General features: G+C 36.8%; 9 protein-coding genes and 2 non-coding genes across 11 annotated transcripts; 7 read left to right on the top strand and 4 right to left on the bottom strand.

Moving 5' to 3' along the window:
• Positions 1-87: 87 nt before the first annotated feature.
• Positions 88-1,360, top strand: PHYBLDRAFT_145398 (hypothetical protein; the record flags this gene model as incomplete). Its single annotated transcript, XM_018431427.1, has 4 exons — positions 88-537; positions 596-901; positions 966-1,133; positions 1,208-1,360. The coding sequence occupies 4 exons, from the start codon at positions 88-90 to the stop codon at positions 1,358-1,360; spliced, it is 1,077 nt and encodes a 358-aa protein (XP_018291971.1).
• A 207-nt stretch (positions 1,361-1,567) lies between these two features.
• Positions 1,568-4,599, bottom strand: PHYBLDRAFT_168353 (hypothetical protein; the record flags this gene model as incomplete). Its single annotated transcript, XM_018435844.1, has 5 exons — positions 1,568-2,996; positions 3,666-4,044; positions 4,108-4,224; positions 4,305-4,388; positions 4,458-4,599. The coding sequence occupies 5 exons, from the start codon at positions 4,597-4,599 to the stop codon at positions 1,568-1,570; spliced, it is 2,151 nt and encodes a 716-aa protein (XP_018291970.1).
• An 858-nt stretch (positions 4,600-5,457) lies between these two features.
• Positions 5,458-5,959, top strand: PHYBLDRAFT_64883 (hypothetical protein; the record flags this gene model as incomplete). Its single annotated transcript, XM_018441363.1, has 3 exons — positions 5,458-5,547; positions 5,603-5,692; positions 5,759-5,959. 3 exons carry the CDS (start codon positions 5,458-5,460, stop codon positions 5,957-5,959), a joined length of 381 nt encoding a protein of 126 aa, XP_018291969.1.
• PHYBLDRAFT_t136 lies at positions 5,759-5,831 on the top strand. The gene has a single exon. It is a non-coding gene; the product is annotated as a tRNA-Asn (tRNA).
• A 495-nt stretch (positions 5,960-6,454) lies between the features above and the next one.
• On the bottom strand, positions 6,455-6,526 carry PHYBLDRAFT_t129. Its single transcript has one exon. It is a non-coding gene; the product is annotated as a tRNA-Pro (tRNA).
• A 609-nt stretch (positions 6,527-7,135) lies between these two features.
• On the top strand, positions 7,136-7,888 carry PHYBLDRAFT_64882 (hypothetical protein; the record flags this gene model as incomplete). Its single annotated transcript, XM_018441362.1, has 4 exons — positions 7,136-7,283; positions 7,339-7,416; positions 7,467-7,649; positions 7,737-7,888. 4 exons carry the CDS (start codon positions 7,136-7,138, stop codon positions 7,886-7,888), a joined length of 561 nt encoding a protein of 186 aa, XP_018291968.1.
• Positions 7,889-9,708: 1,820 nt separating this feature from the next.
• Positions 9,709-10,239, top strand: PHYBLDRAFT_102220 (hypothetical protein; the record flags this gene model as incomplete). The annotated part of the gene is made up of 1 exon (XM_018427687.1): positions 9,709-10,239. A coding segment is annotated over one exon (531 nt), but the record flags the coding sequence as incomplete, so codon positions are not given.
• Positions 10,240-10,386: 147 nt separating this feature from the next.
• PHYBLDRAFT_145394 (hypothetical protein) lies at positions 10,387-11,589 on the top strand (the record flags this gene model as incomplete). Its single annotated transcript, XM_018431426.1, has 1 exon — positions 10,387-11,589. The coding sequence occupies one exon, from the start codon at positions 10,387-10,389 to the stop codon at positions 11,587-11,589; it is 1,203 nt and encodes a 400-aa protein (XP_018291966.1).
• Positions 11,590-11,720: 131 nt separating this feature from the next.
• PHYBLDRAFT_168349 (hypothetical protein) lies at positions 11,721-13,025 on the bottom strand (the record flags this gene model as incomplete). The annotated part of the gene is made up of 4 exons (XM_018435843.1): positions 11,721-11,885; positions 11,983-12,168; positions 12,302-12,538; positions 12,594-13,025. 4 exons carry the CDS (start codon positions 13,023-13,025, stop codon positions 11,721-11,723), a joined length of 1,020 nt encoding a protein of 339 aa, XP_018291965.1.
• Positions 13,026-13,559: 534 nt separating this feature from the next.
• PHYBLDRAFT_168348 (hypothetical protein) lies at positions 13,560-14,899 on the top strand (the record flags this gene model as incomplete). The annotated part of the gene is made up of 7 exons (XM_018435842.1): positions 13,560-13,653; positions 14,047-14,055; positions 14,129-14,190; positions 14,258-14,306; positions 14,377-14,444; positions 14,511-14,572; positions 14,788-14,899. 7 exons carry the CDS (start codon positions 13,560-13,562, stop codon positions 14,897-14,899), a joined length of 456 nt encoding a protein of 151 aa, XP_018291964.1.
• Positions 14,900-15,417: 518 nt separating this feature from the next.
• On the bottom strand, positions 15,418-16,133 carry PHYBLDRAFT_74195 (hypothetical protein; the record flags this gene model as incomplete). Its single annotated transcript, XM_018443000.1, has 3 exons — positions 15,418-15,486; positions 15,553-15,647; positions 15,701-16,133. Coding segments are annotated over 3 exons (597 nt in total), but the record flags the coding sequence as incomplete, so codon positions are not given.
• Between the last annotated feature and the right edge of the window lie 1,210 nt (positions 16,134-17,343).

The raw sequence follows: 17,343 nt of genomic DNA, 5'->3' as shown, positions 1-17,343 counted from the left end.
TATGTGAATTTTAAATATGATATAACAAGTGTAGTGAATTGTACAATATTAGTTGAAAATTATTAATATTTATTTTATTAACAGAAAATGACAAAGCGTATTCCTACTGCTCCCCGCCGACCCAACCTACGCATGAATGCTGTTCTTAATAGCACAATTGCAGGTGTTGTTGCTCCAATTGATACACCAACTCCAGAAGTAGCAGTTGACACAGCCCCTGAAGTTCAAGTCGCTGTGACCCCAATGGATCACGTCCTTACCTTGTTGGCAGCCAACAATGTGTCGATGCAATCCTTGCAAGAAAATGCAAAAGGAGTGACTGATGCAATAACTCATTTGAAGAATGGCCTGGATTTGTCCAACAAGACAAATGAATTTTTGAAGAACTCGGTCCTTCAGCTCATGACTGAAAATGCTGAAATAAAAAAGGCAATGACCAGCCAAAATTCCGTGATGCCTTCTGCTGTACCAGCGGATTCTTCTTCTTCCATGGATGATGATCTTGACCTTGGAGCGAAACATCATCCCTTGATTTCTGTAAGTAAATTGATAATAATAACATTACTGATTAATATATCTAATACTGTTTTTATAGCAACTTATCAATAGTTACATCAAGAAACCGAACTTTGTTAGCACAGACCCGCTCAAAGTTGCTGAGAATAATAATAGATCAGCATGGTCAATGACTGGCACGTATGGCGACAAGTACAACAAGACACTTGCACTGGCTCTCTTCAAGTACCTGAGACCTCAAAGATGTTGCACAAATGTGTCAAAGAGTGTCATTATGAATATAATAAAGAATCACTACCAAAATCAAGTGCGAGTCTTCCGGACCTCAGCAGAGAAGATTATGGTTAGAAATAAAGCTGGAAGAAGACGCAACAGAAAGAAGACCGTAAGTTTTAAAATAAAGTTAATTTACTATTGATTTAATGTTTTAATACAATACTCTTTGGTAGCTTCTTGACCGTCGTATTATCACGTACCAGACATACACAGAGGCTATTCATGAGGGCATGAATCGATATGATTGCGGAAATATTCTTTCTATTGACGTGATGTCTGATGGCGAGTCGGATGGAGATAACAAAGTGCGGGCATATCGTCCCAGCTGGAGAACTGATGAGGTAATGTTAAACATCTATTTATGTTTTAAAGAAAATAATAATACTTTATTAATACTATTTATTCTTTAAACCAGCTCCAGACGTTTATTAGTACTATTGATGAACTTACTGTTATCCGTTTGAAGAAAAATTCAGAAAGCTTGAAAAAGCGCATCCCTTATGAGAAAGAAGTGAGCATTCCCGAGAATTTGGCAGTCACTTTACCAGATTGGTGCTTTTCAAAATAAATCATTTTTTTCTTGCCAACTATTTTAGAGTCTTTTTTCTACTTGTTTATGTTTACGGATTAGCATGATGTATACAGATGCATGTATAGCATGCCAAGTACAAACAAAAATTTATAGAAATAATAAAAAATAAACGTGCAGCTATATATATTAGTCTGTATTAATTAATATTTCTTTTTTATACGTGTTTTATTTTTGTATTTGAATCTAAATATATATTTTTCGTGGCAAAGGAACTACACACATCTGAACTTCGCCTTCTAGACCAAGGTGCTCGCCTACTGCGACTGGATAGCAGATTCTATGCACTGGGAGAATGCTGTTCATGCTGTCATCTTCGAACCCCACCTCATTCACCTCAACTCCTTCTCCTGCTCTGGGCTGAAGTAAAACTTCCTTGTACCATCGTACATATGCAAATACATGCTGGCTCGCATGACCAGCAAACGAGTTTACAGCAGTATTGACAAAGAGGTACTGAATTTGGCCCGCGTATGGCTTGGTACTTCTACCATCACTTGTCTCAAACAAGGCTTGCATGAACGACCCACGCTGATTCTTCGTTTTGCTCTTGTAGATTTGCCCAAGAAGATTGATTGATTCAAACTTCTGTATCCGATTGTTAACAAAATTATCGGAATGACCAGCCTGACGATAATGAACAAGAGTTTGATCATCGTATGTCTCGCGATAGTATTCCAACAAATGCTCATACTCGGATTCATCCATGGAAATCTCCCCCTTTAGAGCTAAAGGAAGTGCGGAAGGGGGCAAAGGCTCGTTTCCCTTGACAATATCAAAGTTGATCTCAGGAGAATCAAGAAAAGCATTGATATCGAATTGGATTGAGGTGGCAGTGGAAGTGGAAGTGGCTATGGAATTGGCAGTGGATGCAGTGAGCTCAAGGATGATCGCCGAATGCTCAGGTCGAATTATTGGCAAAGTTTGGCGAATAAGATCTCCCTGGTATGCTTCTTCAAGATACTTCTTCATATAGGTTCCCTCAAACCCGTCTTTTCTATTTGTCGCATAGTTTTTCAAGATACCATTGCATCTTTCGAAACTAAAAAGCCAATAGCCATAAACCGGGCCAAAGTTCAGTACAGTCTCTCGCAGATGAAGATGGAGATGCATGTTTGGCGAAAGGAATGGGGCTTTATACAACTTCTCGCACTCTCTGCAGAAAGCCTCCAAAGATTGATGGGCTTCATCAAGGTGAGCCATGGATATGCTTGGCATTGAGAGGTACTGGCATGCATTGACAAACGTTGTCCAGTTACCGAGATGAGCTTCAGGTAGACGACCACGCAGGAGAACAGGAGAGTACACCAAGCACCAAGACTTCCACTCGTCGGCCTTCATGAATGGGAAGCCACGCCCGATCTTTGTCCCTAATGGCGTGTAGTCCTCTGGCAGTACAAGCTTGTCAGCATCCAACTGCATTTCGGCCAAGTGTGCATCTGTGATGAGACCTGAAGATCTCCATTTCTCCATTATCCTCTTTGCTGTTCCGAGGTACAGGTTGTGCATCGGATCGATGACAGTGCACTCCACGAGGTTAAAGTAAACCAGGTCATGCAATTCTGACCATCGGACACCATTTTCCCTCTCCAATCTCTTTCTCTGTGCATCACTGCTGGCCATTCTCCACAACTCAGCATCACGGCGGTTTTCGGCATCAGTGCGAGGCACCCACTCAGAAAACACGAACCCAGAGTAGTCCACAGCATTGGAGTCTGGAAGGCGAGGGAACTGTCGGTTGCACTTATTGCATGCACATGTGCTTGAATGAGAGGTGAACCCACAAGTCTTACGGGCAGCAGGAATGTCGCAGGCAACAAGAAGAAGGGCAGCACGGACAAGAGCACCAGATGGGCACTGTACGGTAGGCATCACCACACCGCCATACAACTGGTTGAGTTCCGCGACAAGGGGACGGAGGTAGTGATTGATCTCACTTGTCTTTGCTTCCTTGGGCCCTGGCATGAGACCAACGAGAACAACATTCTCCTTCTTGTACCGTTCCGATCTTGGCAAGTTGTTGATGCAAAGGTATATCGCACCACAGGAGTAAGTGACCCCATCGAAAGGTTGAAACCAATCGATGTTCATGGTAAGCATTATGGAGCGCTCATGATTCACAAACGGTAAACCATTGCTATCCTTCAGACTGTTCCACTTCGTACCGTCGTAAATGTCAAACATCATGCCTGGAACTTGCACTCTGATTCTCCAATGGTTGATGGTGTCTTCGAATCCAGGGCGGCAAAAAAGGATAGACAATGTTTTGATTATGGAGTTATACATGTAGATCTTTTTGGGGATAGTCAAGGCTCTTGATGTTGCAAAGAAAAGAGCGTTTCCACATTCTCTACCAGAGAGTCTCTCGAAATTACAGCACTCTGGAACAACATCGGACTCTTCGTATACTTTGTTACAATCGCCACATGCAATAAACCGCTGGACACCTCGAGTCACGTCGCTGAGACCGGTCATAGAGTTGACACCGCTTATACTGAGGGGAAGACGGAAAGACTGTCCAAAGTGTGCCAATACTTCGTTAAGAAACTTTAACAGAACAGCACCACCAGAATTGACAACATATTTGGATATGAAGAAGGCAGCAAAAGAAGCAATGAAAGCATGAGTAGGATCGACTGGCATATTGGATGAAGAAAAGTGCTCTATTTGAAAAAAAAATCAATACTTGTTGACTTTATTGATTTATATGTGCTTTTTGTACTAACCTCTAACATCATCAGATTCATCGTCAGAAATATCCAAAATGGTTGCTTCAATGACACCCTCATCTTCGCTTTCAGAATCAAACAAGGAATCAATGCCAAAAAGAGGTAAGTCTTCGGCTGTTTTGTTAGGTAAAAAAGAATCAAATTATTAGATATTATAAATGATTATAAAACTTTAATAAAAATACTATGCATACCTTCAACTTGATCTTCGGCATCAACATTGTATTCAAAGTCAATCTCCATGTCATTGTCATTCGACATTACTTCTATAACTGAGGCTATATTATATGAAAATAAATATTTAATTAAAATTGTCTCAATAATAATTTTCTTAAATTTGAACTTACAAGAAGATCCTGACTGATATTGTCTCACGATATCCTGTTGTGCATGTCTTCTGAGTGTTTGGGTAGACACCAAAACAAATCCCATGCTATTGGAAGAGCATTTAGAGCACTTGCATTCTGAATTGTTGTTGTTGTTTGACATATTGTGTGCGTATGTTTTATTTTTTAAGTCTTTAGAATTGACAAGAATAGAAAATTGTTCAGGAACACAATTTAATATATATCTTTCCAAATTACACCAGCTTCCAAAATGACATAGTTTATTCCGGCTGTTAAAATGGGCAGTTCTCTAAACAGTAATTGATTGCCTCATTCTAAAATACAATAATACACACTTTTGTTAAAACATGTCGTCATGTACATTTTATTAGCTGTAGAGCATATACAACAAAAATATTTGTAGTAATATCACGACTATTAACCTCATCATACTTATAAATAAATATTACAACAATAAAAAGCTTTATTATCTCACTCAAAAGATATCACTTGGTTTAAGTTTCCTACAACTATTGACTCTGCGACATGGCTACAAGTCCCAAAAAGAAATCTCGCAGACATTTTTTACAAAAAAGAGTAAACTCGTTTTTTCATCCAATAAAACAGACCGAGCATTATCATCGCCGTCGAAAATAAAAAAGACAAAAGTGATGGAAATTTAAGCTACCACTCCACAAATAATAGTACCCTACGCCATAGATGAAATTACCCTATTTTTCCAGTGTAGAACATTTGCATTCTTTTGTTTTATTTGATTCACGGGTTGGTGCCATTGCTTAATAATTATTAAAATAATATTATTTTTTAAACAGTAAAGAAGATAAATATATATTCAGGTACAGTTTATTTTATTCAATTTAAGTTTATTATTGTATTTTTTATACTACTCAGTGTTCTATGACCAATAGAATCGTTTTAAAAAAATTGCAATGTTTATTCTACAAAAAAAATCCTGCACTACAAATTTGGGTTTTCTGTCCACCGAATTTTACATCCCATCATGTATGGGAATCGGGCATTTTTTTGCAGTGCCTGGCAGTATGATATAATTATCTTAACAATCTTTAAGATATTATCTACAGTACTAACTGTAATAATTATTGGGCTGATTACTTAATCGTTTATATATATATTATACTGACAAGATGATAGCTACTACGCTATCCCAATATGAATATGTTCTTATATATGATAAATCCAACATCCGAGTATCTGGATCACCACATGACCTTCCGGTACCAGACACCACAACATGACCCAAAGCTGGTTTTATTTTATAATACACACGATAAAATGTATAGGCTTCCGTGGCGCAATTGGCAGCGCGTCTGACTGTTAATCAGGAGGTTGGTGGTTCGAGCCCACCCGGGAGCGCATGTCATGCAATGCATTTTATTCATGTTTTTGTTATACATTTTGTCGTTCCTGATCTGGGATGGTCTTCCTTTTACTATAGCAAAGTCAAAAGGTCAAACCCACTGGGGATCAAAGAGTATATGTAAAATCAAAGAGAGAATAAAAGATACTTTTTATTGATATGAATTATCTTATATAGTTTTCTAAATTAATACTGTGCATTATCCGCAGTAGTTAATATTTGTCAAGTCTCGATCTGGTATTTCTTTTCTGGCTAAAAGAATAGCTATGATAATATGTCTTAGATGGTGGTTATCCAGTAATATCTCTATAAGTATATTCGTCATCTCCAACATCTAAAACATAGACAAAAGACCAATTGGCAATGACAAGATCTTTTATCCTAAAAAGTCAACCATTACTGGTTGATTGTAACTTCCGATTTTGGTCACCGATGTCAACTCTGACATATTTATATTTAATTAAAGAAATAGTCATTATACTGCGGTTAATGCTCAGGAAGATATTACTGCACATAAAGAAGTACTGAGGTTAACTATCTTCAGATTTTATGAATTCATCAAAATAATATTTGAAAAAAGAAATTAACCCAGATCGAAAGTGAAAACAGGGAATAAGTTGGGCTTCTCCGGGAATCGAACCCGGGACCTCTCGCACCCTAAGCGAGAATTATACCACTAAACCAAGAAGCCACCTGTATTATGACGCGATGCATGGTAATATAAATTGGCCACAGCGCTAGTACCTTTTTCAATCGATTTCAACCTTTTTAATCAGTCACAAAGTCTCAAACCCCCAATTATAATTTTATATTTTGATTTTAATTTTAATTTTATTTATATTATTTTTATTTCTTATTCTAAAAATTGGACTTTTTGTTATTTTTATTTTATTCTTCTCCAATTTTCTGAAGACAAATTTCCCTTCCCTTTATTCTTTCCTGAAATTAGTTTCTCCCTTTTTTATTTTTCTTACTTTTCTTACGCACTAAATGTGACGTTTTCCTCTCAATACTACTTTATCAAAATTATTAACTGTAGTTTTTCAATTTCTTTATAACACTGCAAAAACACCTTAAAATAATTGAATTCCACTTAACTGGAATTATCGATAACAGTAGCCAAAAAATTACAACCCAGGTCATTTCCTGTGTTTAGCAGCAAGAATATATTTAAAGACATATCATCGGCCTAATATATATCAGAGTTCCTGAGAGAATTTTTTCAAAATAATAAAGACAATTATAATAAGCAACGGCTGTTACACACTTCCTTTATTATTAAAAAAAATTAAGTGAAAAAATGTTTGCCATTGCCAATCCTGATGAAGTTTGTTGCAAATGCACAAGGTGCAATCGCAATCATCTTGGATACACTATGACAGATAAAAGAACTGCCAAGCGTCATGCCCAGAATGATAATGACAGGAATATGGATAAAACCATTAATGGTAAATTAAGTTATCAATTTTTCATTTATTTATATGATGTATTCTAATCCATTAGAACAAATAGTTTTGACAGCCAAAGTAAACACTAGTGAAGCTGATATGAACGTAGATCAAATTGAAGAACATATTGAATGTAATAGTATTTTATTTTTTATACCCAATGCACACTCTATTTAAACTCAGTACCAATAGATGATAATTACTCCATTGGTGCACCCTCACCAGAGCAGTATGTCAATACCCACTTACCTCTTTCAGTGGAAGAATCTCTTTTTGAAACAGAGGAGTATACCTCAGAGTATGAGTCTGAATATGAGTTGTCGAATGAATTTGAGCAAGAAGAACAGAACAGAGAGCAAGAACAGGGTAAATATTAAAAATAAACTATGATTGAAGAAAAAAGGTTTGAATTAAAGAAACAAAAAATTAATATTATTTTATGATAACTTACAGAGTCTACAGAAAACCTTCCAGAGAATATTTGGCATCAAGTAATTGCGGTTTTCACTGTGATATTTATTTCTAGCTTCATTGTGGATGAAGGCGCAGTAATTTTGATTACATTCATAAATACAATCCTTAAACATTATGGAGAGAATTTCTGACTTCCCACAAGCATTCCGGGTTTAAGGAAAATGACAGGATACAATGACTTGATAAATGGCGTATCAAAATATGTAGCATGTAGTAATTGTCACACATTGTACGATTACATCAACAACACACATATATCCTGCAATTTCAAAAGAGTTGGTAGTAAGACGCATTGTAAGAATGATCTCTACAAGTTTAGTATGAAGAGCGCCATGATTTCAAAGTGCACATTTGTTTATAACTCATTGACAACTACCTTGAAAAAAATGTTTACACGCCCTTCTTTTGAGAGTATGATCAACAGATGGAATCGTGAACCAAAAGTCAATACTAGAAAAACATACAGGAATTACTATGTACAAAGTTAAATTATAACAATAGAAAATCTGGGGTATTTTTTCATGTCAGCATTTTTTGTGTGTTCAAGATAAAAACACTGTTTTCCGGTTTTCTATTGGCTTGGATACAACAGGCAAAAATATTATTTATTATTATTATAAAGATATAACAATTCATTATAAAGACATAGTAAATTTAGTAAACGTTGTACTTGTTTCCTTTTTCTCTTAACACTTCAAAGTAAAAATAAATAAACATTATGTCCACAATTCCTGAACTCTACAACGAAAAGTGCTATTGTGCTGGATGTAGTCAGAACGATCTCGGCTATAGTTTTGTTGGCAGAAGAACTGCTCAACGTCATAACAAAAGGGCAAGACTAAATGCCATAAGATGTGAAAGGGGTACAATATTTGAATTTATTTAATTGTATTGTAATCCATGAAATAACATGTTGTAATAGACATGTCCACCCAAAGAAATATGATGGAGGTCGATGATAAACGTAAGGTTTATTTAATTCAGATACCGTTAGATATTAACCAAGTGTTATATTCTAAATGTAGCTATCTTAACCCATTAACCCGGAGCTCTGGAAGAATCATACACTTAGACAAACTCACCTGTTTGGGAAGGAGCTTCAATGTCTGACACTGAAGACGTTTCCATTACTAATGACGCGATCAGCAATGATGACAATGATGACAGTGGAAGCAACAGCAATGAAATCAGTGAAGACAAAAGTGAAGACGATGTTATTGAGCTTGACAACAATGAATTGAATAGTGAAGGTCAGTTAGTATTAAAAATATTTAAAAAAAAACATTAATTTTTTTTTATAATAAACCCTTTTGCCACCTCCGATATGTCTCAGAACCCAGTGCACAGGTTCATTGCTACTTTTGTGGTGATGTTCGCTTCCCACTATGTAGTTGACAAGGGCGCTGTTGTCTTGATTGAGTTCATCAACAAGCTTTTGACAATTTACGAGCAGGATTTCCAACTGCCCTTGAGCCTTCCTGGTCTTCAGCGCATGACAGGTTTCTCAGCCATGACCAAAGGCATAAAGAAATTTGTTGTGTGTCAGGATTGACGCAAGGTATACGAAGAAAGTGCATCTGTCCCGTCTCATTGCGATTTCGTAAAGCTTGGTGCACACTCGTCTTGCAACTGCCAATTGACAAAAACATCAGCATCGGGTGCTTTGGTGGCCAAGCGTTCATACTTGTACCAGTCTGTCGTTAATACTTTACAAATGTTTTTTCTTCGTCCAGGATTCGAGGATAAAATTAGACATTGGAATCACGAGCTGAAGATGGTGGATACGATGTGTGACATATATGACAGTGCCATGTAGAAGGAGCTCAAAGACAAAGATGGCATGCAATTCACAAAGGATTCGCGTTCATTAATGTTGACTCTCAACATCGACTGGTTTCAACCTTTTGATAACGTCACACACTCGACTGGTGCCATATACCTGGTAGTAAACAATCTGCCTTGCAATGAAAGATACAAGCCAGAGAACACACTTCTTGTAGGATTGATGCCTGGCCCAAAGGAACCCAAATCCGAAGAGATAAACCATTATCTCCGGCCTATGGTAGATGATCTGATAAGATTGTATGAGGGACTGGCAATCCCAACTTTTGAGTGTCCTAGTGGTGTCCGCGTCCATGCCGCATTGATGATGGTGGCCTGTGACATCCCGGCAGCAAGAAAGACAAGTGGTTTCACCTCGCACAACAGTACATGCGCATGTTACAAGTGCAACAGACATTTCCCTCGCTTGGAAAACGGTGTCAATGTTGACTTTCATGGGTTTGACTTCTCTCGGTGGGTGCTTCATGACGGTGTAGAGAACAGGTTGCATGCTGAGGAGTGGGAAAGTGCTAGTACCCCCTCAGAAAGGCATTGGCTAGAGGTCAAAAATGGTGTTCGATGGTCGCAGTTGCATCGCCTTGGATACCTTGATCTAGTACGTGGAATGATCATCGATTCCATGCATAATTTATTCCTGGGAACACCTAAAAGATTGATGGATTGTTAGATCAAAGACGAAGACATTCAAGATGGCAATTTTGTGGCAATGCAGAAGACTGCAGAAACAATGATTGTGCCTGGTGGATACACCTCTTTGAACTCGAAAATATGAAAGCAGTTTTCGTATATGAAGGCAGATGAGTGGAAGTCATGGGTGCTCGTATACTCGCCAGTTCTGTTGAAAGATGTTCTTGCAAAAGACAGATTCAAAAACTGGATTAACTTTGTTGATGCATGCCACCTGTTGATCAAGCCAATGATCACGTTCGATGAAGTCAACACTGCCCATCAGTTTCTTCAAACTTTTTGCACCAGATGTGACGAGCTGTACAATGCCAAAATCCTCACCTGTAATATGCACCTACACCTCCATCTTCGAGATACAATTCGTGATTTTGGACCAGTGTACAGTTATTGGTTATTTGGGTTCGAGCAGTTTAATGGGTTGTTAAAAAATTTAAAGACAAACAGGAAGATTGGGTTTGAAGAAACATTTATGAAGAAATTTATTGAAGATATACACAAAGACGATCTTGTCAACAGTTTCCTTCAGAGTACCCGCCAGACATCTGCATTTCCTCTCCTTACCAAACTCACTTCTTCCTTTACACCCACCACCATTCCATCCATCCATCAATGTACCTTCCACATACAGTCATTTGTCGAGGCTTCTGAAGATCCAAATGTACTTGTAAAAGGCAACGAACCTCTCCCTCCTTCCGCATTCCCTCTATCATTAAAATCCGCTACCACAATGAGTGACATTCACTATGTTCATCTCTTACAATACTACAAAGTTGCATACAACAATGAACAATTAGTTCACTTTCAACAAGCATCGGAATCACCATACTTTGTTGACAATACAATCACCCTGTTGAAATACATCAACATCCTTGGGCAGATCTACAAGGGTAAAGGTGAATCTGGAAGTTGTGGCTCTCTTGTACAAGCAAAGTTCATTGGAAGTACTGGTGAGCATATCATCGCATACATGGGTCAAATACAGTACATTTTCACCCATTCTTTCACTCCTCCACCTATCTCTTCATCCCTTACTCCCTTGCTCTGCACCCATCGCTGCCCAACACAACTTCTTCACAATTCTCAACATACTTTTGCATTTATCAAATGGTACACACCCAAAAATGATAAATTGCAAGAGTACGAACACATTGAAACCTGCTTTCCAACATTTTCTCCTGACGATTTTCAATGTGTATTGCCAGTGCATATAATTATGTTAGAAGTAGCAACTGCTGAGCACACAACACGCAGAAAAGTAAAAAAGATGCTGGTCATTCCTTTGCCAAAAAAACAATACATTTAAAAAATAATAAAATTATAACTCCCTTTTTTAAAGGCACACAGAAAAGAATAATCATAGTGTTTGTATTTGTTGATACATTTATCATTGTCAGATGGAGGATGTGGAGGATGTAGAGGATAAGAAAACAAAATTTATTGAAATTCATCTCTAAAAGCCCAGTGTGGGAGAAGGGACGTCAATCTAGGTGGGACTGCTAAAACAGCATCTCTACCGAAGGACCTCTTCAACATCTGATGCGAATTGAAGTCCATGCAATTACGCATAAAATCATCAACAACCACAAGAAAGTGATTGTACTAAATACAAATAAGTGATTAATCAAAGTTCTGTTTCATTTAAATCCATAAAAAAACAAAAAAAGCTATATACAATAATGTAAACAAAAGAAATTACCTCATCGCTTCTCCAACTTGGACGCACTGTACGAATTGCACAGTTGCTCGAGACTCCAGGCATATCGTCTTCAGATTCGCTCTCAGACATTGCTTCTTTCTGTAAGAGTCCGTTGCAGCTCTTACCCACCTTCACATCAATTTCAGCCTTGAATGTATGGTAGGTCAGCTCGCGACGGTCAAAATGCTAGTTTATAAATGTATTAATATGAATAAATTTAATTTGCAATCAAAATATATTTCTAACATACATCGGTCTCTCAACCTGCTTTTCTTGACCAAGAATTTGTCTTTTTGCGCGCTTCATAGGATTCCTTGACTTGGCGTCTCATTCCACAAAAGTTTGTGTAGATACAATCACTAATATCGGCCTGTCGAACACTAGTCCCAACAACCTTTGGAGCCAGGTATGCATGAAGGTCATGCATCAGCTGTCTGTTGGGTGGAAGTCTGTAATCAACATTAACATCCCAACTGTGCTTGCTGTCGTTAGCTGCAACTAGTTCCGGCTTATTTGATTTGAAGTTGTGTTTCTTCAACTCTCCTTGGATAAGAGCCTACACTTAGTGTGAGATATTATGTTGATGAGCTACTGTACATCTCAACACTTACTAAAACTCTAGTGCGATCCTGTTTACTAAGTTCACCAGCGTTTGCACCAGTAAGAACCACTGGACCAACAGAAGGAGCAACAGAAGGAGCAACAGAAGAGATACCAAAAAAAGCCTCAGAAGGTGTTGTATACCAATCCAGAGTAGAACTAACAGAAGAAACTGTGAAAGGGACAGAAGCAGAAGCAGGTATAGTGGTAGGAGCAATAACTGCAAGAAGTTCTCCAGAGGCATCGGCAACACTATCAAGTATTTCCAATGAATCTTTGTTCCCCTTGATGACAATGCCAATGTTTGAATCCATGGTCTTGAGACTTTCCTCCATAGTAGTGAGCCTTCTTAAAAGCTCAGTATATTCTGGGGATGGAGCCGGGGCAATTGACTGACGATTGTTAACCATGGTCTGAAAGCTATCTAATAAAATGTTATACATGAGTTGATTGTTAATTATATTTGTTTTATATATCTATTCATTGTATATATAGAGTGTTATTAACATACAAAAGAAGTTAGGTGTTAAGCGAAAGAATAAAGTGTAGTTAATGGAAAGATGGTAAAAGTAAAAGCAAGAACCCATTTATTATATTACACTTGTTGCTGTAAATACTCAGAATTTCTTTAATATGTGTATCTCTATTAATAATTCCTGGAATTAACGGGGTGCAAACCGGCTTTGAACATGCTTTTTTCAACTCAATCCAATATATGATTTCTGTCTTTTGGCCTTTTGGCCCTTTGATCTTTTGTTCTTTTTGTTTTTTTTTTCATTTACAAGTGTTGTGGAGAGAAAATAAAGCAAAATATAATATAGACAAAAGAATTCGTGAGAACTTGTGTAGGTTGTTTATTTCAAAAGAAAAGTAAAGAATGATAAAATTCGATCCTCTTTCTACACGGAACTATCTACTGATATTTATATGTTTTTCTAATTTGTAATTCAGTGTGTGCTTAAGTAATCTTTATCACGATGAGTCATCTTCCAGGAGTATTGTTCTTCTGGAAAGATCCGGAAAGACCAATTGATATGATACTTCTCCAGTCAGATCAGTCCAAGAGTTTTGGTAAAGAAGAGCATTTATGCTATTGGTAATATTTTAGTATTCCGACCCAGATACTTGGGTAATGTTTCATAATATTAGATAGTTGTAGTTGTAGTCTCTCAATTAAGTATTTGTATAATAAAAGAAATATGTAGATGAAATATAATGATGCCATATATATAATGTATATGTATTTGTATATCCCATGTCATGGTGATAATAATAAATAATCAATTATGTGTATGATGATCTGTGTATTAGATAATATCATAAAGGGAGATCCGTTTGACTGGAATAGCTGAGGATATTATTTTATCCTTCAGTCTTACTCTCAGATTCAGCAGTAGTCAATACTCATTCACAACAACAAGTTTTTTCTCTTTTCTCTCTTTCCAACATTTATTACATTCACAGATTTTCTTGGTAAGATATCTTATTCTTTAATATTATATATATATATAACTAAAATGATAATAATTGTTTTCTATTACTACAGACACTCGCGTTTTGTTACCTTCTGATGCATCCCCTTCACAATGTCTATCCGGATTAGCTAAGGTTAGTAAATATACTTTATGCCGTCATCCTATAAAATTATTCTGACTTTTTCCTTTCTTTTGTATAGGCCATATCGCCGAAATTACTCTCTACTATTAAACACGGTTATGAACACGGTAATATTTTATTTTATTTTAATCTATCTCTTTTTAATAAGCACATGGCTTAACATAATTTCTATTATAGATGAACCTCCCTCTCATGAGCACATTGCCAATCGAGAACTTTCATTTCATATGAGTGTCATTGACATGGTAATTTTTTTTGTACATATAACAATATTATTTATTTTGTATATTAATGTATATCATTTACTGAAGACAATATTAGCGTCTCCTATGTACTCTCTTGGTCTGCAAATAAATCCTTTTGCTTCGGGTAGGTAAATGAAATATTCTACCACACAGTTCACAAAAATTAATTTTTTTTCAGCATTTTTATAGCCAAATAAAGTATATTAAGTACTATGGTTTGCATTCATGACGCCTTTTCTTTTTGTCTCTGGTAAGCTATTATATTGCAAGCATAATTACATATATATATTCTTAATATCCACAATTTCTTGTTCAAACAGCTAACACTTTTCTAATTTCATAGAACAACCATTTACAAGCAAGCAACACACAACTGGGCTTTTCTCTGGGAGATATTGTTTGGAGAATACTTGTTTTATCAGAACATTGGCCATTTCAAATTGTATGAAGGATAGAACACTAGCCAGAATGTTTCTGAATATTAAATATAACCACTGTACTATAAACCTAAGAATATTCTTTTCTTTCTAATAAAAACAAAATAAACCAATAATTATTATAAATAAATTAAAGATCAGAGAAGTGTATGGAAGCAAACAGTACAAGAAGAAGTCTCTAAGATTGGATAAAATAAATTCAAATACAACAAAACCTTGTAAAAACTGGCATATCCATAAATTAAACAATGTAAAAACTGGCATATCCATATAATCGATCTTTCATTTATCATTCTTTTAATTGGAAAGCGGTAGGATATATTACAACAAAACGTAATTCTGAGTTGCCGTTTGAGTACATGTGGTAAAAACCCATATACAAAAAATGCAAACACATCCTACTATCCTGCTGTTCTGACCTTTTCCTATGTTCGAAAGTTGGTCTTACTACCTATGAGTAAGCCAGCTTCATACACTTGTAAAAACTATCTGATCACATCGTAAAACCTGGTCTTTTCACATAATTAATTACAGTTTTACACATAAGAAAACTGCACCTCTTTTCCAGTGTTAAGTCCTTCTTTCAAAATACTTCTGATATCATTCTAAAGAAATAAAGAATAAATATGTATTATATTGTGAAATCATATTTGTGTATGTTGCATGTTTACTTTGTTCTTTTGCACAAGGAGATGTCTGTGCTTGTGACAGACAAAGTCCTTTGGGAGAGCAGTTTTCCTTTTGACGTGCTTAGGTCTTCCAGGAGCTTTGATCTCACTTGCCAAAGGAAATACAACATTTGGATGTTAATTATTTTACTAGCATTGTCAACAAGTTCATCAACCATTGCCATAAGATTCTGGACTTGTTGATTCCCTTCACACTGATGAAACAGTTGTTCAAGCTTTATTATACATTTCACCCATAGGGCAGGCTTTTTAACGTCAATTTTCTGTAAAGAAATGTCACATTCCAGTTGCTGCAAACGTTTACCCAAAGAAGAAGACAGAATCCATCTTTCAGGAATGTCTGATAATAGCAACATACAATCTCTTAGCAGATCATGGCAACAAGGAAGACCAAACACCACTTTTACTCTGCAATTGCAAAGCTCACCAGATACAACCTCTTCTAGAAGATCAGCACAGATGGTGATCAAACCAATTCTGGAGACGTGGTGAATCAATCCATGGAGGCAAGGTTCATGGTATATTCTGGCATCTGTGATAGTTGTCTCATTCAACTCAAGGTCCTGATAGTTGCCCTCAAACTGGAGAAGATAGGAGCAAATTTGCTTAAATGAAGAGTTCAATGACTGAAGAGCCAATATTATTCTTTTCAGAGCATTATGGCCACTCTCAACACGTTGTGTTGTTACACAGTCAAAATGTTTTAATTGACTAGTAAGGTAGCTAGCCCACTTTTCCTTGCACGGCATCCACTCATCTTCAAAGTACTTTTCCAGAGTTCTTTTTTCTACAACCTTCATAGAATCATCATTATTGTCTTCCAGCTGCTCTTTACTTTGGAAATCTTTCCAAGATGACAGCAATTTGAAAAGCTCAAGATTTTCATCAAAGACATCGCGTTTATATCCAAAGATCATTTTGTTGACTAAATATGTACACAACTCTTTTTCTTTTCCTGGCTTCATTGTTTTTTTTGTCATTTTGGCAATGTTGTTGATCATATGCCAACCACACAGAAGCTTCTTGGCCAAGGGGAACTCGGAATCAAGCGCATTAATCAATGCTTTACATTTGTCTGTAACAAATATAAGAGTTTTATCAACCCCCTCCAAAACAATTGCTTTCAGAGACTTCACAAACCAAACATAGCTCTTCTCTGTCTCATTGGCTACCCATGCAAAGGCCACAGGAAAGCTCTTCAACCTTTCTCCACCTAGGTTACTGACACTCTCTATGCAAACCAATGGTATCTTCACGCAGTTTGTCTTGTATGTAGCATCCACAATAAAGACATTGGGGAAACGTTGAGCTCTCTTGATCATTATATTGTTTGTAAAAAATATATGAGTGAGTCTATTTCTCTCATTAAACTCGTAGAGAATGGAAAATCCCTTTGCTTCCATTGTTCTGATGAGCTCAGTAGCGCCATGGGCAAACTTCTCATCACCACGAGTAGCACTGTACTTGAGATTGTTGATATTGCTGATCCTCAGCTTTCTCATTCCTGTCACCTTGTCACTTGTTGCCTTCTGAACATCACAGGACTTGGTGTGATTCTCCAGCATTGTCATTGCAATAGTAGCATCTTCAGCAGTCAAAAGAGACATTCTTCCTTGGTGAGAAGAAGCCAAATTCTCAGGGGTGACAGAGTGGTTGTGGCAATGTTCGTTTTCCCCATAGGTGGGCAATGGAAGATATCTTTTGCTCTTCTTCTTATAAGAAAATCTTAAGAGATAGGGGCATCCAGTAAGAGAAGAGTTGGGCATCTTCTTT

Source organism: Phycomyces blakesleeanus (genome assembly GCF_001638985.1).
Source record: "Phycomyces blakesleeanus NRRL 1555(-) unplaced genomic scaffold PHYBLscaffold_10, whole genome shotgun sequence".
In the NCBI taxonomy this organism is placed as follows: Eukaryota; Fungi; Mucoromycota; class Mucoromycetes; order Mucorales; family Phycomycetaceae; genus Phycomyces; species Phycomyces blakesleeanus.
This window is presented reverse-complemented; position numbering and strand designations above follow the sequence as displayed.